Source organism: Erpetoichthys calabaricus, chromosome 9 (assembly GCF_900747795.2).
Source record: "Erpetoichthys calabaricus chromosome 9, fErpCal1.3, whole genome shotgun sequence".
In the NCBI taxonomy this organism is placed as follows: Eukaryota; Metazoa; Chordata; class Cladistia; order Polypteriformes; family Polypteridae; genus Erpetoichthys; species Erpetoichthys calabaricus.
Genome location: NC_041402.2, coordinates 30,931,056 through 30,956,976, shown reverse-complemented (window position 1 = coordinate 30,956,976; position 25,921 = coordinate 30,931,056). Strand labels below are relative to the sequence as shown.

The following is a 25,921-nucleotide window of genomic DNA, read 5'->3' as shown; positions in this document are numbered from 1 at the left end:
TGTCCTTAGAGAGGCGCAGCTCCTCCAGTCGCTACACTTTCATCTGTTTTACTAGGTTTATGGTGTTGCTTCAAGAACTTATGGTCTTCTAACATGCTTCACATTTTGCCTCTTTATTGTTCACTCAGTGGAGTAAAATAACTCCAAACAACGCTTTACTTTCTTTCTGACATTGCCTCACATACAGAGCTCCACTGCTTTGGTTGATGGATTGCAGCACTGCCATTGTGAATGCAGGGCGATGATAAATGCGGAAGGAAAATGATTTTCTGAGAAATACAATTTGAAAATTTTCATGTTAAAAAGTATGTAGCACTGTTACAGTAATGTATTAGTTTTTATTTCACTATTGATATTAAGTAGTATTTATTTTTCAGATATATTTAGTGTGTGAACATGAGAAAATACAGTATGTTACGTAAACTATTATGAGCATAACTTTCTTTATAAACCCAATGCTAAGAAACATTCCCCGAGATTTTTGGTTCATTGGATCGTAATATACTGTTTTATAAAGATGTTATTCATCTGTTTTTATAATTACATAGGGTCCTGAAGGAAAGCCAGGAAAATCTGGAGAAAAAGGCAAGATGGGTAGAAAGGTACTGGTTAAATTTAAGTATATCTATCTATCTATCTATCTATCTATCTATCTATCTATCTATCTATCTATCTATCTATCTATCTATCTATCTATCTATCTATCTATCTATCTATCATTAAATTATGAATGTTTAGAGACTGACTCATAAATTTTGTAAGAATTGTTTTTTGTGAGTTGATGGCAGAAATCAGCCATATATTTATACTCCTTCATATATAAAAAGTAAAATTCTTTTTGCACATCCATTAATGTGCTTAATCCAATGCAGTGCTCCTGCAGCATTAAGCACAAGGAACACTCAGAGAATAAACACTACACACACTTCATTGCTGAATCCAGTGTTCTGGAGATGTGGAGTAGCAATGCTGAACACTATAAAAACATGCAGTAAAATAGTCAGAATATATTCCATGTGTTCTCTTCAAACTCACACAAGGTGTACTCAGAAGTCAAATGAGCATGCAACAAGCTACATTTTTAGGACATCCCTTCTTTTATACTGGCAACTCTTTAATCAGTTTAATCAGCTTGTAGAAACATGTTTAAAATAAAAGAATTTGCATTAAAGCCTTACACGTTTTTGAACTGAAATATTACATTAATTACTGTAGTACCGGAAAGTACAAGTGTACTTTTAAGTCCAAATGTATATGAAAAAGCATACTTTCAAAGTTTTTACCAAGCAATATAAAGTAAAATCAACAACTAAGTGTACTTTCATCCTTCCATTCATTTTCTGAAGTCATCACTACAGGAATGTGGAAAGCTAGAGTCTATCCTAAAAACTATAGGAGTAAGGTAGGAATGTTTTATACTGGATATTTGGACACACAGTGTTGGTACAAATTATTCAGGCCTTTTAACTCAATGGCTTACGAATATAGAGGGACACTTAAGTCCCTGACAAAAAATCATGACGTGAGCAAAGTACACAGATTTTAAACAGAGGGCACTCCATCCAAGAAATACTTTGGAATTTAAAAAGTGTAAGACAGCACTACTATGCAAAACTATATAAAAAATGTAAAAGAAACTTAATTTCTGCATTTTTTCTTTGATGTTGTTATATCATGAGTAAGAGGAACTAGCAAAACATATTCAAGCTTCTAAAAGAATACCACTGTATGTGCTTGTGGAGCAGTTATTCAAAATCATACACACACAAAGGGAACTGTGGCTTTGTGTTAATCAGAAAAAACTAGCTCCATTTTAAAAGTATTTATACGTTTGAAAGATGTTACTATATTGCTAACCAGCAAAAACACTGGTTTACATTAATGAGTAGTTTGGCTTTGAAGGTGCTCTGTGGAGAATTTACCATACTATTTTCAGTATTTAAGTGCCACTTAATTTAGAACATATGTTTTGGGCCTAATATGCAAAGAGGAAAAAACTAAATGACTAAAATGAAAACCATGGCTTTCTTTTGCTCATAGATGTTCGTCAAGGTATGACATTTTGAATTTTGGGTGTAATATTCCTTTAACACCAAGTTCACATTATTTTACCATATCTTGCAATTTCATGCCCTTGGATGTGAAACCTAGATGTTCACAGCAACTTTTTTTGGTTTTATTTAAAGTAAGATAGTACTTGTATTAGTACTTATAGTGTTATGGCATCAAATTAGTAAACTTTTTTAGAAGTTCAGATTATACAGGTTTTTTCATTTTTTTTTTTTTGACTATTTCAGACAGAAAGTTTCCAGGTGTCTGATTTTCTTAATCAAAATCATATGTACAGCTATTTGTTCATACCTGTGTAATACAAATCCTTCTATTCTCATCAGGGAGATAAGGGTCATCAGGGTCACCTTGGTGAAACAGGTATAATCGGAGAAAGAGGTATCTCGGGATTCCCTGGCCCAAAAGGATCAAGAGGGTCACTTGGACCAATGGTAAGTTCTGCAGGGTAGCCATTGTCCATATTTTAATTGTAAAATATTTTTATTTGTTGGTGGGGCCCCATGTCTGCCTTATAAAACAGTGAAAAGAGGCGTGCAAAAAGGTTTTCTTTTACACTGGCTGAATTCCGGGAAAAAACAAAAGAGCTCTTTTTCTGAATGATTGCTTTGGCCTAACATTAAAATATTTTCCAGAGCACATACCATATAACCCAAAATAAAGACAACAGTGCAGGACTGGATTTCCTAGTGCGTTTTGTCATGTCTTAAGCGCTCAGTAATCCTTTCCTTCTTTAAGTTGGCCGACTTATTTTCTTTAAAAATCTGGTTTTAATAATCATTCACATTCAGCTCTAATATACCTATATATCAGAACTGGTTCTTACTAAGATTCATGAATTTATACCAGAAACGTAATGGCAAGTAATAGATTCATGTATGAGGCAGTAAGACCACACTGTTATTAATCATGTTTTTTTTTAATATACATAGGTGAACAGTTATACTGTAAATATTTTAAAACTAAATCTCACAAAATCAAAAAAGTAGCATGAAAACAATTTTACAAATTTTCACAGTCTCTGCCATATCTCTACAAATATGACTCGGGCGACGCCGCGAGTGGCAGCCTTTCCAGCAGCTCCGTGTGCGACTTTATCTTTCTACTTTTTTGAATTTCACCTTGGGATTAATAAAGTATCTATCTATCTATCTATCTATCTATCTATCTATCTATCTATCTATCTATCTATCTATCTATCTATCTATCTATCTATCTATCTACTAATTAAGTATATAGGCATAAAGTAGGAATAATTAAAAGTACATATTTCCATCAATTCACTGTCTGTGAAAAGTGCATATCCTAATCCTTTTTCATAAAAATCTACCTCATCTCTCTTTGGCAGAATAGTTTACTCACAACACCTGAGAAATTCCTAGATTTAACAGTTTAGAGGGATTTCATGCTAACATTTAATATGATGAGTCTGTCATTTCAAGGGTTACCGAATGGTGTGTTTTGTGTTTTTTTGTGATTTAGTGTATTGCAACACTATTGTATTTGATACTGTTTTGTAATATTCATGTTGTATACCATTTAAATGGCAGTATATGATAAAGATTGATTGACGGATTGATGGTCATTTTTGTATATTTAAGACTAAGTACTGTGATCAGCTTAACTGGAAAATGTAGCATCTGCTCGTATGTGCAATGCAGTACAGAATGAATCTTCAACTGTAGCAGGACTTTAAAAGTTTTAAACCATGTTCGAACGTTTTGATGTAATAATCAGATTAAATGCATTTTTTGGTAATTCTGAAAGTTGCATAAACTCTAATTTTCACAGTTTGTGGTCCATAATATGTATCAAATGACCTGTTCGGTATATATGTCCCAGATATTGGTGATAAGGAATTAATTACAAAGGCTCCTGCATTAACTGTCTATATGAACTCACACAAGCTTATAAAGGTGGGAGACTTTAACTGAGCAATTAATACTGATCTAGGTCTTCAAGAACTGCAATTATAATATCTAGAACTGCAATGATGACCCCAGTTTATCCAGAATTATAGCCTCTTTGATCCAGAGAGAGTTTTATACCCACATATGAGACAATATTCTTTCTTCTCCTTAGTACATCATACTTTCTCACAAATTGACAGTTTTTTAATTAATAATGGCATGCTATCCACATTTAAATACTGTAAATACAGGTAAAATTCCGTTATAACGAACTCCCAGGGACCTAAAAAATATTTCGTTGTAACGAATATTTCGTTGTAATGAGATTCTGCGTTTATTACTATAGTGCTTTCTTTAACTTGTATCCAGGCGTTTGCAATCATTTCAACAGCTTCTTTCTCGTTACTTTTAATCACTTCCTGCCTACAAGTTATGCTCAACATAATTTTTCTCAGCATTTCCTTGAGATAATACACTTTCAGGGTGATAATGATGCCCACCTCCAATGGCTGAAGCGCTGCCGTGCAATTGGGTGGGAGGTATTCAAAGCGAACATTATCTGAATGTGGAAGCATGTTGTGGGCAGCACAGTTATCAGTCAGGAGCCGAATCATTATTTCTTCTTCATATTGCGAGGTTTCTGAACTCTTTTGAGACCCCCCACTCCCCACCCAATGGGAACAACAAGCTGGAGTGTGTCCTGAAGCACGATTGCAGCGTCTGTGGAAGATTGTTTGTCCGTTGCTGGGGCAGGGCAATAGGAGGCTCAAATTGCTGCAGTGAAGCGCCACAGAAGCAAATCATAAAAGATCGGGGTCACGCTATAAGTCCCTGTCGTGCACCCCAAAACACGATGCTTAGTCTCAGTACTTTAGCAAAACCAGCTTTATATAGCTTGAAACAGGAACGGCACAGTTATTTATTTTAGCGTGATCTGCCACTCTGCTATACACAGACATAGCAGTCAGGCAGCATCGTGGCCAGGTCAGTGATCAAGTAATCCTGTTACAGTATCTGTATTTACAATTTACATGCTCCTAACCTTGCATCACCCATCGAGATATTTTCTGTTTACTTTGGCAGAGAGACGCAGCATATCTTTGAGCCTGCTATTGCCCTGTACAGACAAGGAGATCACACTTCAGGACGCTCTTCGGCTTGCTGTCTAGTTGGGGGAGGTCCCAAGAGAGTTTACAAACCTCACATTTTCTTGAACAAGTGCCGCATTAATAGGATATTAATATATTTATTGAACAAGCATCACTGAACCACATAAAAACTAACAAACACTGTTGTAAGTCGCTCTGGATAAGAGCGTCTGCTAAATAATGTAAATGTAAATGTATGTGAATTTCCCATCGGGATTAATAAAGTATCTATCTATCTATCTATCTATCTATCTATCTAAATAAAAACGGCTTTTTCGACGTCTTCAAATGCAGCATTTCACATACGTTTGCAATCCGAGATTTTTCTACTTTTTTTGCTGTGTCTTTCAAGAAAGTTGATAGTGTCGATGGTGAAATTCCGAATTCACTGGCAACGTCTTTTTTCTTTTTGCAACAATCGAGAGCTGCAAAAAATGTAAGTTTTTTTTTCTAATATGAACTGTTATCGTTTTTCTGTGTCTGCTGTTTCAATAGGAGGGTGACAATGAGTTAAATTCTAATGGATGTTTTTCAAATGTTGACGAGCAATAAGCAAAAGGTATCACTGAAAACCGCAGGAAACAAAAAAGGCAAAAAAAAAACAGTACGAGGAAAGTTCGAAGAAAGAAAAAAAATTACAGTGTTTCTGTTTGGGGATCATTGTGCACAACTGAGCTGCGACCACAGAATTAACAGCTCTTGTGCACTTCGTTATAATGAAAGTATCTGCTGAATGTACTTCGTAGTAACAAGATTTCTATAAACTCGTGTCATATGGGAAAACTGTCGGGACCATAAAAATACTTCATTGTAATGAAAATTTTGTTGTAAAGATATTCGTTATAATGGAATTTTACCTGTATACCTTTGCTATCTTCAACCATATTCCTCTTATTCTAAAGCTGTTCTGCTTAGTAAAAAAGAAGTATGAATTTTAGGGGTTAAGACTAAAAATGTTACTGCACTTCTTTTTATTGGAGGCTTCCCCCTGAGCTGCTAATCCCTGTGGGAATATGGCAATCACCTGCATCAGGTGCTCTTCTCAGTATACTGTACTTAGAATATATTATCATCAAAATTTCTATGTTTGTTCTCTTTGCATTTCTCCTCTCTTATCTGCTATTTTATTTTTTGCTCAGCAAACCAAAACTTAAAGGCCTCACTTCACCTGAAATAACAATGAATAATCAATACGTGTTTGCCTTCCTCAGGCTGTTTGTCCATTCAGATTCTAATTGCCCCAAGCTAATACATTTCAAAAAGTATTTGTAACAATCTGTTTTCTTAAGATTCTAAAAGAATGAACTAAAAGATACAAGGTTCATGTCAGTAAAGATACAGAATTTAAAATCAGTCTATAGCACTCATGGGGCAGCACGGTGGCGCAGTTGGTAGCGCTGCTGCCTCGCAGTAAGGAGACCTGGGTTCTGAGTTTGCATGTTCTCCCCGTGTCTGCGTGGGTTTCCTCCGGGTTCTCCGGTTTCCTTCCACAGTCCAAAGACATGCAGGTTAGGTGCATTAGAGATTCTAAATTGTCCCTAGTGTGTGCTTGGTGTGTGTGTGTGTGTGCCCTGTGGTGGGCTGGCACCCTGCCCGGGGTTTGTTTCCTGCCTTGCGCCCTGTGTTGGCTGGGACTGGCTCCAGTAGACCCCCGTGACCCTGTAGTTAGGATATAGTGGGTTGGATAATGGATGGATGGATGGATAGCACTCATTTAAAAATACAAGAGAATATTTTAAATGGATTTATATTTCTTTGTTTAAGGTTTAAGGAGACTTAATGAAGTCCAGGTTTTCTAATTGCTAGCTGTTTAATCAGGTGTCCTTATTGCTGGCACGTTAATCAATTGTAGTTTCTTGATATTCCATCTATCCTGCAGATTCAGTTTTGAATTGTGACTTTGAATAGATAGGAACTTGGTTCCCAGCCCAATGTATCAGAAGAAAGCAAATGTGCAAGCAAGAAAGCAGATTTTTATGTATCTTAATCTTTAAGCATTATTCAAATAAATAATGCCATAAACAAAAGCAATACAAAATGTGAACACCATACAAACAGGCAGCCCATGTCTTGCTCTGGTTGAACCATCAGCAGTAACTCGGAGCATTCTTGGATTGACTTTCCCCTCTTCCTGTCTCTCTCTGATCTGCTCTTTTGCTGATCTTATAAAGCATATCTTGGGATGTTATGGTCATCATGTATCCAATACAGCTTTGCCTTTTTTAAAAAGATTTTGTCCTAAATGCTTTTAGAGTTAATATTCTTCTGTCATTAGAGTCAGTAGGCTATAGTGAGGCATGCTTGTGTAACTTACAAAGAGGGCTTATAAGAAGCACTCTTGTTCTATCATAATTTACACTTTGGGTAGATGCATTTCGTCATATATAGCACTTTGTGTTAGATGCATTAGCTCATCTCTTATAACCAAACACCACTCCATAGTAGCAATCCTAAAATTTTAAACTTTCAGTGCCACAAAGCTTAAATATTTTCTACATAAACTAATTATCAAATCATTCTGGTGATTCTTAAGCAAATACCCAAAGCATTAACAGACAAAGTACATTTTCAGTAGCCCAGTACTGTGATATGACAGAATAGAAATGAATAAAACACATTTGTAAAATGTCTACAAGAAAAGTACTGCTTCTACAACATTTACAAATAAGATACAAAGTAAGTAAAATACAAACTGAAAAAAAACAACATCTCCACATACTATTGCATTTAAATGTAATTTCTGTTTTACAGGGAGCCCCAGGTCGAATGGGTGAACAAGGGGAACCAGGAATACCAGGATATGAGGTAAGAACAAGATTATTTTAGCTTGGATTAATTAATTGTTCATGTCCAGAAGCTATAATATGTATTTGCATTAAACAAAAAAAAATGTACCTGTATATTGTTTACTCCTTTTCATTGGCATCTATTGTTCAAAAATATTACTTCTGCACCTAAAAACCCAAATCATTAACACACCCAATTAACATTTGTATATCTCTTGCATTTGACCCACTGTAAATGTTTTGTTACGAACCTTTGCAGTGACCTCATCTGTTTTCTCAGCTTTCCAAATTCCTGGGCACCTTTATACATACAGCGTGTAATGGGAATGTCCTACAATCTCAGCCTTTTGGAGAGTTGTGTTCTAATTTTTTACATTTGTCCTCTTTTGAGACATTCCTTCTATTGCTGATATCTTCATTCTCCAGGACCTTCCTCTTCTCTCACTCCCTCTTTACTCTTTTAAGCTTAGGCAGTTCTCTTTGGGCACAATTACCACAAAGTTAGCTTTAGCCCCTTTTTAAAACTTCCAGATTCCAAACCCCTCAAATTTCAGAGATGTTCCTTCTTTAACTTTACATTAATTGAATTATCTGCTGCAAAAATTAGTGCTGCAGCAAGCTCCAATGTTTTAAAGGTCTATGGGCAACTTTTAAGACGTTGTATAGATGGGAGCTGAGATTTGTTATTCTACTTAGTTTATTTTTTTTGTAGTCATTCCTTTACTTACTGAGTCATTTGAATCTTATTGCTGCTATTTTTTCTCACTATTTTATGGCTTCACGGGGTGGTGGGATGGATGTTCTTATTTTATGATGGTTTTAATGGTTCATTGTTGATTTGCATTACTCTGTTTTGGCATATATTTTTTATAATAAAAATTCCCCCTCCCCAAAAAACATGTATCTTTTATATTATGTGTTAAACAAGCATGAGTATGAAAAATATTCCTCACAGTGTATGCAGAAATTTAATATCATCACAGACCTTAAATATAATTAAAATGTGTTATGTATGTATTGTTGAAGAAAGAGGTTAGAGGTGATAGCTTCAGTTGTCTTATTCTTAAACAATCAGTATTTGACATTTGGCAAATTTCAGTGTATGTATGCGTATGTCAAATACTAAATTAAGTTGATTGTGTTTCTCAGTGTCTTTAAGAATGATGTTGATTACAAAAATTGTTCTGTTTCTGTTTTCAGGAGTTTTTAAATGTGCAAATTCATACAGTTTGGTAATTGGAATGTCAAATGTTTATTTCAACCTCATTTATCTTTTCATTATGTTTTTGGTGATTTTTTCTTTCTGTTTTTTTTTTTCATAGGGACATCAAGGATCTCAAGGTCCAATTGGACCACCTGGACCAAAGGGTGATAAGGTGAACTTTTGCATTAATCTCCTCCTCCTCCATTTGCTGTGGTAAAAACTACTAATTTTCCAAGCCTAGTATTTAGTCATTCTTGCCTGGGATAAAGGCGGTGAAAAAATCCTTAATGTAACAAAGTAGCTGATCTGTTTCATTTTGAATTTAAACTTTTACTTTGTTAATCATAAATTTATTTATAGGTGTATCCACATATAACATGAAAAGCACCTGCTGTTGTTGTCATATCTGAATGTTTGTCTAAGTGTCTCTCTGTCTGTCTGCATGAATCAACTAGGCTTCCAGCTGACTCATCTTTTTAAAACTAGTACACCTACTTTATTCTTTGAAAAACTTTGCTAAGAAATTTCAAATTGTATTGATATGTCTTGAATTTATCATGACGTGCAAATGTAAGTAATTTCAAAAACATCAATCTAAAAACCTTGGCACAATTTTAAACTTATCTCTCTTAAAGAAGCGAAACATTCTGAGCAAACTGTGACTTCTTTTTCTTCTTTCAGCTGCTCCCGTTAGGGGTCGCCACAGCGGATCATCTTCTTCCATATCTTTCTGTCCTCTGCATCTTGTTCTGTTACACTCATCACCTGCATGTCCTCTCTCCCAACATCCATAAACCTTTGCTTAGGCCTTCATCTTTTCCTCTTCCCTGGCAGCTCCATCTTTAGCCTCCTTTTCCCAATATACTCAGCATCTCTCCTCTGCACATGACCAAACCAACGCAATCTTGCCTCTCTGATTTTGTCTCCCAGCCATCCAACTTGAGCTGACCCTCTAATGTACTCATTTCTAATCCTGTCCATCCTCATCACACCCAGTACAAATCTTAGCATCTTTAACTCTGCCACCTCCAGCTCTGTCTCCTGCTTTCTGGTCAGTGCCACCGTCTCCAACCCATATAACATAGCTGGTCTCTAAAAATTAATATGATAGGTGCACTGTAACCATACTGCACCACCACCCTAAATGTCAGACAGACATCTTTGGACTAAACATGGTAGATTTGTGGATTGAATTAATTACCCTCCAATTACAGTATATACTGTAAGTTAACAATTATGTTTCAGCAAGAAAACAGATCTTTTAATCTATTTTTTTTGTGTTTTATACTGCATCTCTACCACTGTAGAGCATTTTTTGAAGTGTTTACTACACAAGTAGCAGTATAAAAAATTGATTATTATATTGATTTACAGGTCTTGAAGGCAGTGGACTGAAGTTTGCAAGATGGATATACAAATCCATCACCTGATTCACAGCATAAAAGACTCTGTTGTAATGTGCCTCCAGAAGGATTTTGGGATAGTTTTTAATATCTTATTTTCAAAAATCAGAACATTAAAATATAATTCTATTAATCAAATCTATAATAATAACAATAGATCATATACAACCATTTATTTCAAATTAAATATAATTAAAGAAAAGAAAAAATATAACAAAATCAAAATGAGATTTAGCATCCACCCCCCTCCCCCCGCCCCAAGATTTTTATGTATTTTTTATTATGCAAAATAAAGGTTATTAACTTGAAAGACTTAATTTTATAACACTACCTTCATTAAATATATTATTAAACACAAATTGGTCAGAGAGCCATACACAAAATGGATTTGTTTTTGGTAGCTTTAGCATTTTTTTTACTTTTCATTTGTAGTCTTTATAATTTCTCCTTTAAAGTGGTTGAATAAATAACTTTCACATTATTTGAGCTATAAGAAAGGGTATTCAAATCATATTCAGGTGTTCTCCTGAGTCTTTGTATTCACTTTTTGTTCAAACAGTGCTTTTCTTGTGGTAATCTACATAACTCTGAATTTGCTTTCTATGATCTCCAGTTGCTATATAATATCTGCTGCTCTCTTAAGCAGGTCTTGCATCTGTAGAGATACCATTTTATAGAAAAGCAGATTCAGCCAAAATAGAGAAAGTTACATGATTATAATTGTAGCATCCATTCTTTGCAAACAGGTTATTATATCTGTCTTGTATCTCTCAGTGTGCTGGGTAAACAGGCTAAGTGCCTGATAAATGTCAAAGTGTTTTCTGTGTTATATATTAAACATCTGTTTTACCCAGTGGCTTTTGAAATAATTTAGCTATTTGTTTCACTTTGTGAATAAAAAATCTACACCAAAGAAACAATACTGTGCATAATTAAGTATACCTCATGTAAAGATGTGTTTTCCTAAAAATATTTGTATGCATGAGTATTCATTTTAACAATACTAATGGACAATGTTGATCTAATGTAATAACTAATGATGAAAAGTTTTCTTTGCAAACATTTATTCATCAGTAAATCAGAATTGCAAATGCAAATTATACATATACGCCTAGCTTCAGTAGCTGAAATTTTGGCCCCTTTGGCAAAAATAATTTCATTTAGGTCTTTCCTTGTAATTCTCTATTGTCTCCTTCATTAACTTAGAAAACTTGTCCACTTCTCCTTACAGATTTCCTTCAGCTATGTGATATTTCAGGGCTTCCTTGCCTGTTCTGCATGCTCCAAATCACACCACAGCATGTCTGTGATGTTAAAAATCAGGCTTTGATTTGGCCATCCCATAACCTTCTTCCTAACTGAGCCATTCTTTTTTGTGGATCTACATTAGTACCTTGTATCACTGCCTTATTGAAAGTTTCACTTATGGTTCAGCTTCAGTTTTTTGACAGCTGACTTCAAATTCTCTTCAAATACTCCCTGGTAAATTGTGAAATTTGTGATTAACTTAATAAAAGCAGGTTGGCCATGCCATAAGGCAGCAAGGCAGTCCCAAACCATAATGCTTTCATCATCATGCCATACAGTATCATAAGATTCTTTTGGCCAAAGACAGTTTGTGGTAATCTCCAAACATGATGTTTAGCATTATTGTCTAAACCTCCCAATCACATTATTCCCATAGTCTTGTTTTTTATCTAGATGTTGTCCAGCAAATTTCAGTCATGCATGTATGTTCTTTTTAGGGAGTAGAGGCTTCTCCATTCCTGACGTCAAATGTATGCAAAGTTATGTAGTCTCAAGATTTGCCTATAAATCTTTGAGACTTTCTACAGCATTTTTTGATTAGCTCTTGGCCTAAATTTGGTCAGCAACCTGGCCTATAGTGATTCTCCCAGAAGTTGCACATAAACCTATGTGTTTTTTTGCACTGTGCTGATGCAGCAAAATCAGCATCTTTTAAGCATTTTTCATGAATCGTGATATATGCCGTCAGCAGGTTTTCATTCAAATCAACAATTGACTGCAATTTATAAATGCACTCCTGACTCAAGTCATTCAGTACATATAATATACTGTACAGTCTATTCATAGCCACACAGGAATAGCAGTTTATATTGCGTACTGTGAAGAACATACATGCAACATCTGCACAGAATAGAGCTGTTGACAAATAATGCTATTCAAGAAGTGAAACTGTAGCTGGCAATTGTGTTCTGTTTTTATGAACTGCATTTATCCTGATACAGAATCAGGAAACAGACAATCCTGCTTTCTTTTTTCATTTTTACCTACACACATACACATACAGTATGTAACTCCTTAAAGCGTTATAAATAGCTTTTTAAGCAACAGAATAATCACAAATGTAAATTTTCATTGATTTATTAGGAGTTTATTTGTAATGGAGTGCATAGATACAGTTGACTTGAAGGTGTGATTTTAAGAAAATCTGCTTTCGATGGTTAAGATTTGTTAGCTACTTTTTCCATTTTGTTTTGTTTGGTTGTTTTTTTTTTAAGTGTTTTGGGGTTTATTTAGGGTGACTTTTTTATAAAAATCAAATCAAATCTATATTTTAAGGACTATTTCTCTTAACTGTTTGTCTTTCTTTTGTATGTGTACATTATTTATCTATCTTTTGTATACTATTTATTGATTATTCGTATCTAAATTTCATTTGTTTTTCTTTGCATGTAACTAAGTCTTTGAGCTAATCACTTTCAGCCATGTCCTTTGAATGAAAATGTGCTATAGAAGTAAAACTTCTTTTCCCACTTCTTTATAAACAACTTTAAATGGTTGTATTTTTTTTTCATTTTATTGTTTTTTTACTTTTTTAATAAACCGAAATAACAACTTTGTTGCTTTGAACAGGGTGAACAAGGAGATGATGGGAAGACAGCTGGGCCCCCAGGAGCACCTGGAGATAGAGTATGAATTGCAATTTCCATTCTTCCCTTCATCTTTGTTTTTTAAGGAAGGACCCCTCTTTTCTGTTTGTTTATTTTGAAAGACATTCCCTTTTCTCCTACTACAGGGTCCTTCTGGAGACAGAGGAGACAGAGGTGAATCTGGAGATACTGGCTATCCTGTAAGTGGCTTCTAGATCTTTTTTCTTGAGACAACCTTTTGTCAGTTCAGATGTCATAACAAATAATACATTTCTCTGTCTCTGTTCCTATCCCTGATTGCTGTGTTCAGCTTTTTAGTGCTTGAAATGAAATGTTGCTACAACTTATTTAGTGGCCATTTCATCTGTTAATTTGTGTGTTATATGGAACCTCAATCACCATTATGAGATACTCTGATGGTTAGGGAAGCCAATAGACACCTTTGATCTCATGTATAAAACCTAGCTTAGATTCCATACTAAAATTTTGCTTATGCTCAAAAGGCCAAAAAAAAGTATGCAAAAAAAAAAACAAATTCATAAAACCGTGCATATCCACATGCCACACCACGTTCCTTTATAAATCTCAGATTAACTTAAAACTATGCGTGTGCACAAGCTTTTAGCTACTCCTTGACCTCTCTAGCCAGTAAGCATGTACTGTATGTCTTAAACAGCACCTTTTTTGAATATTTATGAGCTAATAACCATTTAAATTTTGCCATATTCCTGAGTGATGTCTTTATTACAAACCATGGGAGAATACAGAAACTGAAACTTCAGTGAATGAGAACTTGAGGTATTACTGAGGTGGAGAACTACAAAACATTCTTTTTGTTAGTCTCTCTGTGAGAGTCACAAGTAAAAGACAAAAAACAACTGTGGGAGCAAGTGAATACAGGCATGCGGAGAGAGTGATGGCAATATGTCATCATGGAGCAGACACAAAAGGAAACACAGCTTGAATTGATATGCAGGCACTATGCACAGCACTGCAAGATATTAAGAACATTCTTATTGAACTTGTAAAAAAAATCATTTTGCCAAGTAAATGGCAATGTCAAAATACATGCAAGTCTGTTTATATTCAATGCACAACATCCACATGTCTTTGAATTGATGTTGTGTGGATGTTCTAAAGAACAGAGCCGAGGTCATTTATGCACTCATTTTGTCCCATCTCAAGTGGCATAGGCAGTTCATGTTTCTGTACTATGTTGTGCAGTACTGCACAAACCATCACAATGCCGCAAACCTTTGTAGGGCTGTACAACATTATGCCACCCAACAAGCCAAAACACCGCCATCTACCCTTTAATGAACCAATGGGCCATTCTATCATTAAATGTGTATGGGAGTGCCTTTCATTAATCTGCTCTTTTATGTTGTCTTTCCCCTGAGGGGGAAGCCCAGTATCATCTGAAAGAAAGATTACACATGTTGAGCTGTGTGTTTTACAACATAACTGGCAATGGCAAATTTAGCATTTTTGGAAGATTATCACCAATGGCAGGCTACACAAGGAGTCAGTTTTCAGGGATCGCAATGATATTTTGGCTCATGATGATGACTAGCTTATAAGCTGATTTGCACTTACTAGAGCTGCCCTCGTGGAGTTGTGTGCTGAATTGGAGTCTACATTACAGAAACCATCATGAAAAATCACACAAGCCCTTTTCCATTACAGGTTTTAACAGCCGTAGGTTAGGGCATTTGGCAAAGAGTGCATTTTAGAGTAAACTGGCTGATTGGTCAGGAATCTTACAGTCATAACTGATCCATTTTCTGTATGGGATGGTGTAATTAAGATGTTTCCCAGATACACCCAATTTCCTTATGCTTATGGTGAGGAAACCATGATCAAAGGTGGTTTTTAGTGTTTGCTGATTTTCCTAATGTATTTATCGCAATTAACTGAACTCATTTTACAATGGAGGCACCATCAGAAAATGAATCTGCCTTTATAAAAAGAAAGCACTTTTACTAATATGTGATGTTCATTTGTACCTAATAACATACTGTAACTGAACCCATGATTCCTTTATTTTATCAAATAGTAATGTAGGAAGCAGACTTGAGGGTCATGCCATGTGTGGTACACACCATACTCTTTATATAGACAAAATATTCTAAACATGAAGGCTGTTAACATTAAGTATAAGCAGTATATGATATGTAATATGCTTAGTTCAGGAACATCAGAATGTGACTGATGCATCATTGAAATGCACAGTGAAACAAGACTACTGCCTGGAGTTGCTAAAATGGCAATACCAATAAAGTATGTGTAGGACTTACAAATGGTCTGCATTTGCCATAACATAAAGCCAATTTTCACATGATTTTATAAATCATGATTTTTATGTAAGAAATGGCTTACACGTTTCCAAGCATACTCAGGGCCCCAGATTAGTATCTTCAGTATAAAAGGTATCTTATATTCTATATAACACTGTAATATACACTGTGAATACCACTAAAGGCAATCCAAATAAATGGCCCAACAGACCTTACTACATACATGAGGATTCCAGTGGAGGCTTAAGAAAGTGACAGAAAGTTTTCTTTGCACAATTGAGTATCAAAATCTAGAATAAAGAGCCTAGAGACATAACTGCATTTCTCTTGATGGGACACTTCAAGGTAAAAACTAAAGAATACTATGAACAAGATATATTGAATTCTGTTTTCTTGCTTGTACAGTATACCTTCTTATATTATCATTATAAAGTCTTCATTTAACATTTATTTAAACCAGTGATTCCCAAACTCGGTCCTGGGGATCCCCTGTGGCTGCAGGTTTTTGTTTCAACCAGATTCACAATAAGTGATAATAATAGATCTCATTTAGTTAGCTGGTCTTATTTCTTCCCTTATACTGCATTCAGGAAAGCACAGCAGTATGATTTTTACATTATAGGACATTTAGAAATATTTCTATTTGTTTGCTATAGCTTTAAAAGCTTAACTCTTTTTTCATTATTTCCCTATTATTTTTTCCCTTATTCTGTGTAGTCTGCTCCCTTCATTGTATTCTAATAGTGACAATTAAATACAAGCAAAGCAGACACCCAGGGTAACAACACCAAATGATGAAAGGCTGCAACTGCTTCAGCATTTGACCCACTAATTAGTCAGTAATAGAAAGACAAAATGGAAATCAGGATGAATATAAATAAAAACATTATCCACATATAACTGCTTAATTTTTATTAAAATATATTAACCCACTTACTGTTATAATTTCTCCATTGATCACAAAACACAGAAACTGGGAAATAACAGTTCACTTAATTAGGCTAGGAATTCAACTAAAAACTGATGTTGTTAGGAACAAAAACCTGCCACTCCAGGAAGTCCCCAGGACCAAGTTTGGGAACCACTGCTTTAAACACTTACAACTGTAAGAAACATTTAATGCAGAAACTGATAGTAGACAAAAACATGTGCAAGAGGTATATGTCTGATATGTACGTATTATGTTTAACAAATATTCTGCTTTAGGGCTTACAAGGACCAGATGGTGGGAGAGGTAAAGCTGGAGCCCCAGGTTTGCCAGTAAGTAATTAGTATATTTATTTAAATATGACGAGTTATCAAATATGACTGAATGGGTCAGTACAACACAGCAGTTCTTTAACTGCACATCAGTAGAAACCATCTGATTTTTTCATTTCTTTGTTTTGCACAAATCTAATGTATATAATCGAAAAGAAGAATCAGTCCCTTCTTTATCAAAAGTTATGTTGTTGGTGTTAGAATTCATCTAATTTGAATTGTTTTTATTTATTAATTTTGTGAATTACCATCTTTTTAATGGTACTTTTGATTTTTTTTGATGTGCTATAATCCCCAAGGGGAAATTGTCTTCTTTCATGACTTTAAGGGGTCAGAGGATGTACTTGTGACTTTTTGTGCTCACTTGCATAGATGTTGTTTGTTTCTCAGGCCATATAAGCACGATCATGAATATATGCCTATGCTGGCTTGGATGTTTAAGAGAGAGAAAGAGGTTGGGACTATGCGTTATATGTTTATTTACATCTGAATTGTATTTGAGAATAAAGGAAGGACTTCCTCTAGAACATGCTAATTCCTTTCTTGCATTGATAGGCTGAGATTTGTGATAAAGAGTTGTGAAGACCCAACACTAATCACTGCACCACCATGCCACCTGGAGCAGAAACAATCTTTATATTTTTTTCTAACATGTCCTAAATATTCCATAGTATTATCTTATGTGGTCTTAACATTTTTTCATTAAACAGTGTGCTTTTCCACAACTCACCTTCTACCTTTTAGTGGAGCTATAAGTACAGGTATACGTGCAATATATCTGTATTTTCCATTACAGTTAGAGCATTATCTATTTTTTTTATTTTTATCCTTATGTATGTATTGCATTGTTCTGCAGCATTTTCAGTTTGTTAAATCTTATGAATGTTTAAGATAGCTGTTCAGTAGATACCCAAAACAAATAACCTGCCTTATAGCAGTACAAGGCATATAAATCCTAGTAGTCTGTGACAGACTAGTTCCACAGTACAAAATCAAACTGATCTGGGAGTAGAAAAAATCAATAGAGTGTAAGTGGACCATCCACGGCATTTAAAAAGGCAAAATACTAAATTTTATATGGCAGTGTGTGAGAACTATAAATCAGCATAGGTAGTTTTCAGATTATATTTTGAATTTGTTAGATAGTATCCTGAAGAATTGCTTTAAAAGTTTATTACATTATATTTCAAACACATGCCAGAGAACAAAACATTATATATACTTCTATACCACTTCAAATCAGTCACTGCTTTTATATAGCACATTCCATGTTGAACGAACATGCCAGATAATTTTACAGTAACTTGATTTGTATAGTTCACTTGATATGAAGTTGATTCTGACTTTTGGAGGTTAACCAGCTTCTACAGTAAGTTGCTTGCTCAACTACACACAATTATTCTGATTTTGTATTTGAACTTTCTTATCTCATTATTACAAGTTCAGCTTCTAGCCTGTAAGATACATAGTCTGTCTTGTCAAGCACAGTTGATTTAGACTCTCTATATTCCAAATCATGCTTGTGTTTTTACTTTGGGGATAATCTTTATAATTTCCAAGAATTCTGCTTCAGTTGATTGAATCTTAAAAATTTCAATCAGTATGAATGATGCAGTTTGTGTGAATAGAACTCTGCCGTATACAAGTAAATTATTTATTATATTGCTATTAAAAATCATTATGTAAACACATGGATTACTTTGTTATGTTCAAATTATTTATGTGTAATTCAGGGAGTTTATAGTAAAGACATTATCTATTTTGTTTTGTTTTAGGGAGAACCTGGGCCTCCAGGACATCCAGGGCCAAAAGGATCCAAAGGGCAAGAGGTAAAGCCAGATTTCAACTTGCATTAGTCCCCATTGCCAATCGGTAGTATAGACACTTGAGCTAGTTTTCTGACATTAATTGTTTTAGATAAAACACCAATTGAGAGCTGGTAATTGTAAAAGCCATTTTCTCAATAATGAAATTATTAATGATGTAATGTAATAAAAAAGTAATAATTCAGTGTGTAATTGGTTGTGAATGGCTTTAGCCATATTACATCCAAGAAAATCTATATATTTGCTAAGGTAATGCTTTTGTAACATTTTATTCTGACAGAATTAACATATCATAATGTACACAGAATTAGCATATACATTAGAAATAATATAAAAGAAAGTATTGTACGATGTTCATGGTAGGATAAGTAAATTGATCAATACACAAATTTGTAGTGAAATGTAATCTATAACTTTGTTGTCTTAAGTGCCATACTAGAATTTTCATTTATGTGTGCATAAAGGAAAAGAATACATAGACTATAGACACTTCCGGACTCAGGTGCTGTCCAGTAACAGTGCTCTTCACTGTACGGCCTATGTTTGCTGAACATTGTGATACTGGCAAGTAATTGACAAAAATAATTTTAAACATGACTATTCTTTCAACACCAATACTCTGCACTTAATTGAAACAGGGGTAGCATACTTCTGGTTTCTTTTCCATGAAGTGAAAAGTGAAAAGGACTTCCTTTGTGGCTTTTTCATATTTAGTGCCATCAGGTCACCTCATCAGTGGGTTAAGATCAAGATGCCACTTAGCTTGAACAATGACATTGATTTGTTATCTTTTTTTATTAAAGTCACTGTGACTACCTTTAAAGTAAACTGCTCAAAAAAATTAATGGAACACTTTGAAAACACATCAGATCTCAATGGGAAAAAGTCCTGTTGGATATCAATACTGATATGGACTGAGTTATGTGTTAGGAATGAAAGGATGCCACATCATTTGAAGGAAATGAAAATTATCAACTTACAGAGGGGCTGAATTCACAGACACCCCGAAAATCAAACTGAAAAAATGATGTGGCAGGCTTGTCCATTTTGCCGAAATTTCACTGCAGCAACTCAAAGTCGTACTCAGTAGTTTGTATGTCCCCCATGTGCTTGTATGCATACCTGACAACATCGTATGCTCCTAATGAGATGAAGGATGGTGTCCTGGGGGATCTCCTCCCAGATCTGGACCAGGGCATCACTGAGCTCCTATACAGTCTGAAGTGCAACCTGGTGGCATTGGATGGACCGAAACATAATGTCCCAGAGGTGTTCTATTGGATTTAGGTCAGGTGAGCATGGGGGCCAGTCAATGGTATCAATTCCTTCATCCTCCAGGAACTGCCTGCATACTCTCGCCACATGAGACCGGACATTGTCGTGCACCAGGAGGAACCCAGGACCCACTGCACCAGCATAGGGTCTGACAATGGGCCCAAGGGTTTCATCCCGATACCTGATGGCAGTCAAGGTGCCGTTGTCTAGCCTGTAGAGGTCTGTGTGTCCCTCCATGGATATGCCTCCCCAGACCATCACTGACCCACCACCAAACCAGTCATGCTGAACAATATTACAGGCAGCATAATGTTCTCCATGGCTTCCCAAGACCCTTTCACGTCTGTCACATGTGCTCAGGGTGAACCTGCTCTCATCTGTGAAAAGCCCAGGGCGCCAGTGGTGGACCTGCCAATTCTGGTATTCTATGGCAAATGCCAATCGAGCTCCACGGTGCCGGCAGGCAGTGAGCACAGAGCCCACTAGTGGATGTCGGGCCCTCAGGCCACCCTCATGAAGTCTGTTTCTGATTGTTTGGTCAGAGACATTCACACCAGCGGCCTGCTGGAGGTCATTTTGTAGCTCTGGCAGTGCTCATCCTGTTCATCCTTGCCCAAAGGAGCAGATACCAGACCTGCTGATGGGTTAAAGACCTCCCAGCTCTCCTAGAGTAACTGCCTGTCTCCTGGAATCTCCTCCATGCCCTTGAGACTGTGCTGGGAGACACAGCAAACCTTCTGGCTATGACACGTATTGATGTGCCATCCTGGATAAGTTGGACTACCTTGTGCAACCTCTGTAGGGTCCAGGTATTGCCTCATGCTACCAGTATTAACATTGACCGTAGCCAAATGCAAAACGAGTGAAAAAACAGATGAGGAGGGAAAAATGTCAGTGGCCTCCACCTGTTAAACCATTCCTGTTTTGGGGGTCGTCTCATTGTTGCCCCTCTAGTGCACCTCTTGTTAATCTCATTAACACCAAAGCAGCTGAAACTGATTAACAACCCCCTCTGCTACTTAACTGACCAGATCAATAGCCCAGAAGTTTCATTTACTTGTTGTTATAGTCTCATTAAAAAGTGTTCCTTTAATTTTATTGAGCAGTATAGTATATGATGCTGGACTTTTCATACCTCTTTACTGTTTGCACTGCATAGCCTTGAGCGAAAAAAGCTAAAATCAGGAGTACAAATGTCTCATTTTAATGCTGAAAATAAGGGGATGTACCGTTCAAGCCCCATGACTAATTTAGAAGCTTCTGGTTACACACACACACACACACACACACACACACACAAATAAGTGTAAACCTGGAACACTGCCAGGACAGGTTTATAGCACCAGCAATATTTTTCTAGATAAGAAATGACATTGAATATGTACTGTAGGATGGAAATTTTGTTAAAAATGTTTAAGTTGAGGATTGTTATAGACATTTTAGTAATATGTTACTAATTTCTCCATTTTTAGTTAAAGCAAAGTTCAATCTTAAACTTATTCATTTTAAAATGCGTGCTTTTTAATGATCACAAAAGTAAAATATATACCATGACTGTGATATCAAACAAACACTTTAATTTTACTGTAAAAGTACATTTTTCTATCAATAACTATAACAATTGTAGTATAGAGGCATCACAAACCAGTTTTAGATACTTCTTAGGGTATGAGTTTTGTACAGTGATTGTTCACAGTAGTCTTTGTAAAGCACTTGTAATAACTATTAAAATAAACACATACAATGTACACTCAACTTTTATTGCAGGTCAGGCAGCTTTTTAAAAAGTTAGTAATTTAATTTAAGAAGCATTATAGTACACACAGTATAAATTACAGCATGCAGTAAATAAGTAGTGTTTTGAAGGTGTATTGAATGAGCAGAAAGGAGAGTTTTTGAGTACCAATTTTTTATGCATTTGTGGTGACGTTTTGAGGTACAGCAGAGTAGACAACAAACGTGCACAATTGGAGCCTGAGTAAATGAAGAGTGGCTTATTCAATATGAAACACACACAAGATGGGCAAAATAGAAGGAAACTCAGATAAATGCACAAGTCTGGTTTATTGAATATGAAACACACCTAGGAATAGGTGGAACACAAGGAATGAGACTAATACAAAATTACAAAGACCACAGCTTCTCTGGCCCAATAGAATACAATACAGGATCCCTCTTTACCCAATGGGGTAGCTAGTTCACTTCCCCAGAGTTAAACACTCACCTACACTCCTTTCAGTCTCTCTCTCTCTTTCACCAAATGCTCTTCACCCAGCGGCAAGGATATTGAGCCCACTGACTGTGGGGTTTTTCTGAAATAAAAAAAAACCCTCTTGGAATATATTGTTCCCATTGCTTTCTCTGGCAGCCCAAGTGTCACAGCCAGCCTTTAGGCCAATTTATAATAATAGGACTAGGCAGCACTGCAGTGGTCATAACAACAAAGGCCGGTCTACTGCTTCCCCCAATTATCTTGGTAGTAAATGTATTACCTGTGGTCCTGTATTCTCCACTGTTCTTCCATTATTATTTTGTGTCCATGGACACAATTAATTTTACTTTTTTCTATCCCTGCAAGGGCAGGTAACTATTGGTCTCCTATTTGCAATACCCAAACTAAATGCCAATTCAGGCCTTGAACAGCAGTATATTTTCCACACATGCAAGTCACTGACTATATAATACAACCATAACAGATGAAAGGGAAAGTGTAACTATTTAATTGTATAATTCTTTACAATAAGTGTTGCAAACAGGGTTAGGGTAGAGTTAGGGTGATCTTGTGCATCACCCTCATCCAAATCCCTGGCTTCTAAAAACTACCGCCAACATCATTAGTTCATCATAACAAATACTTTAATCGAAAGCAATAGAGTATGTATGTACAGTATATTGATTTGAATTTCTAGATTCTGTAAATTAAATCTTTTTTTTCTTAAATAAAGTAACAGAAATGTTATAAGCATTCTATTTTGGTTTTGATTGGAGAACAACTAACTATGCCTGTTTGCTTCTGATAAATCTTTTTTCTCTTCTAGGGACAAAAGGGAAAAACAGGAATTCAGGGTAAAGTTGGCAGCCCTGGACCTCCAGTAAGTACACTATTTTTATATTACATTCTGTTTTCCTTCAAATGGAAAATAGAACATAATTTTTTGTAACATCATATTGCTTGGCCCTGGAACAAAAATATCATTTGTGTGCAATCCCTAACTATAAAATATAAACCTTCCATAACTAAATATGGAATGACAGTTATGAGGTTATAAATGTGAAACTATTTGAAATAGCAGTTGTTAAAGAAATCCTTGACCTACCATATTCAATCAAAATGACTCCCAGGTATCTGTAACCAATGGCTCTTCCTATGTCACACACACATATATACCTGTATATAGTTTGATAGGAACAGGTCTTTATCATGGCACCTAGAAGGAATCTTATTGTATGTATATTTTGTAAAATAAAAACTCATTAACAGAATCACTTATTTTTAATTTACTACATTTATCAATTAATTTGACATTATAAATCAGTTGTGTTACTTTAAGTTTCTATCTATATTACATGCATTTTACATTAATACTTGAAATTCCTAAAATAATTGTTGAGGCCATCAGGCCATCATTTTCTTTCTCGTCTTTCTCTGTGCACAAGTTTAAGATCACAGAGACATGGGTTCTACTGATAGTAACAACATTCATATCTCTCTATTATAAAACAAAATCTTGGGAGGGAGACGAGACATGATCTTCTCGGAAGACACTTTGATGTCACGCGAGACAAGGCTGTTAGACAAAAGGACAGTTGCTGTACAGGTTTTTAAATGATCGATGCACAGTGCGACAAGCAGAGCACGCAGCTCGCCAGCAGCAGCAGCAAGACAGTAGCTGATCCGACCGCATCTCCTTAGCGTGCATTCAAAACGCCCAACCCGCCTAAACAACGTGAGTAGCGCTAATACGTCCCGCAAGAAAGAGATTTAACCATGCCCAGGGCTTGAAATAAAGGAGAAAGAGTAGATGGCAAAGTAGAACGTCATAAAGAATTCAAAAATGTTGGCGCGGTACACATGCACAGCAGGTTAGAGATAATGAAAGTATGAAAATTCCAATGTCTCAAAAAAAGGATAGGAAAGATCACATGCACATCACAGTGCAAACAAACGGAAATTATTACTTGGTGATATAACGGAACAGCGGATCTAATTCATGTTGCCAGCGAGAATTAAAAGATTCCAAAAACATTGTTGTGGTAGGAAGTCCAGTGAGACGGAGACTTTTAACATGAGATTCTTTCAAGTCACACCCTACTTAGAACTATTTTCAAACAAGACCACAGTCATCTAACCTCAGTTGCTTCTGACTCCTGTTAGACATATTCTCAAATGCCTAGTTTATCCTAATATTTTCAATGGTTCATTTAGAAGCAATCAGTTCTCTTTGTTGAGTGTTGTGTAATTATTACAAAGTAGATTTCTAATTATGTGTCCCACAAATTATGGTATTGAAAGCTGCTTATTGCTGTCATGTTAGTAATTAGGCCATATATAAAGGTTCATACTTTTTGTGGCTATATTTTCAGCTACAGTTCTTCAGCTTAAACTACTTTATGAAACATAAATAGTAAATGAGTGCAACATTGTGATATATTGGAAACTATTTAAAGAAATAAATTACCACAGTCTACTTAATAATCATTCACCTTTATAAAAGGTGCATTCCATGCATTACAAAATACATTCTAATAGATGGTACACTGCAAACTTAGATTTCAAACTGTCTTAGACAGGTAGCAAAGCTAGTATAGAAATAGAGTGGCAAACATTCTTGTGAATTACAATATTAGACTCATTATATAATTATTAATATGAATATGCTTATATATTACTGTGATACTCTTAACAATAAACTGCAATTTTGCTTCCTAGCATCCTGCTTTTTGTAAAATATCTATAGTTAAACATAACAGGCAGTGCAAAGATTAGCAAGGTGGATTGCTTTATGTCTGGAATTAGTATGTTGTAACCTTTTAATGAGGGTATCTTCTCAGGGCTCTAAAAGCTTTATGTGGTCCAATAACTGGTTTGGTCAATTGTTATTTCACTATTGCCCCAAAGTGGACATCAATCTAAGGCAAGTTCAGATTTGAACCCATTGCTCCTGAAATGGTGCTTAGATCTCCAAGACCTTCACCAGTATAAGAGAACATTAAAATGAATAAACATGGCCATTATCAATGGATGTGGTTTGTTTGAAAAGTAATCCTATAATATAGTTCCTATTTTACTTACTGTGTATAGTTCCTATTTTACAACACATTAGATGTAAAAGAGGTTTATTTACATATATGGTGTATATTTGAATAAACTTAAATAACTGAGTATTTAATCATTTTGTTAATTATTATTTTTTATTATTTAATGGTATGGTCAGAACAATATTTCAAGCATAGTTAATTTGCATAATGTCCAATATTTCTTCAGATGTCTTTGTTCCTGCTGTTCCTGCTCTGCAGTGTTTGTTTCTATTTATGATATCCTTCTGTAGGGTTCTGTTGGTCCACCTGGGCCCAGAGGAGTGGTGGGGCGTCAGGGTCAGGAAGGAATCCCTGGTATTGATGGAATTCAAGGGAAAGATGGAATCCCCGGCATACGTGTAAGATGTCATGTTATAGTTTATAATTTGTAAAAGAAGTAATACAGTTCAAGTGATAGCTAGTGTAAATAGAAATATGTACAAAACACCAACAATATTTAATTTCAAGTGAGCGCATTCCCCACTCTTGTCCACCAGGTTAAGGTAAACTAGACAGGGTTTGTAAATGTAGCATTTCAGTCTGCATTCCCTGT

At 35.5% G+C, this 25,921-nt stretch overlaps 1 protein-coding gene across 1 annotated transcript in view; it reads left to right on the top strand.

The window, feature by feature from the left end:
- col27a1a (collagen, type XXVII, alpha 1a) overlaps positions 1–25,921 on the top strand; it is a 370,467-nt gene that overhangs the window by 314,001 nt on the left and 30,545 nt on the right. The window contains 10 exon segments of the mRNA XM_051931755.1: positions 549–602; positions 2,394–2,501; positions 7,877–7,930; positions 9,234–9,287; positions 13,396–13,452; positions 13,559–13,612; positions 16,916–16,969; positions 18,745–18,798; positions 23,109–23,162; positions 25,620–25,727. Of these exon segments, the coding sequence (XP_051787715.1) occupies positions 549–602; positions 2,394–2,501; positions 7,877–7,930; positions 9,234–9,287; positions 13,396–13,452; positions 13,559–13,612; positions 16,916–16,969; positions 18,745–18,798; positions 23,109–23,162; positions 25,620–25,727 (651 nt within the window).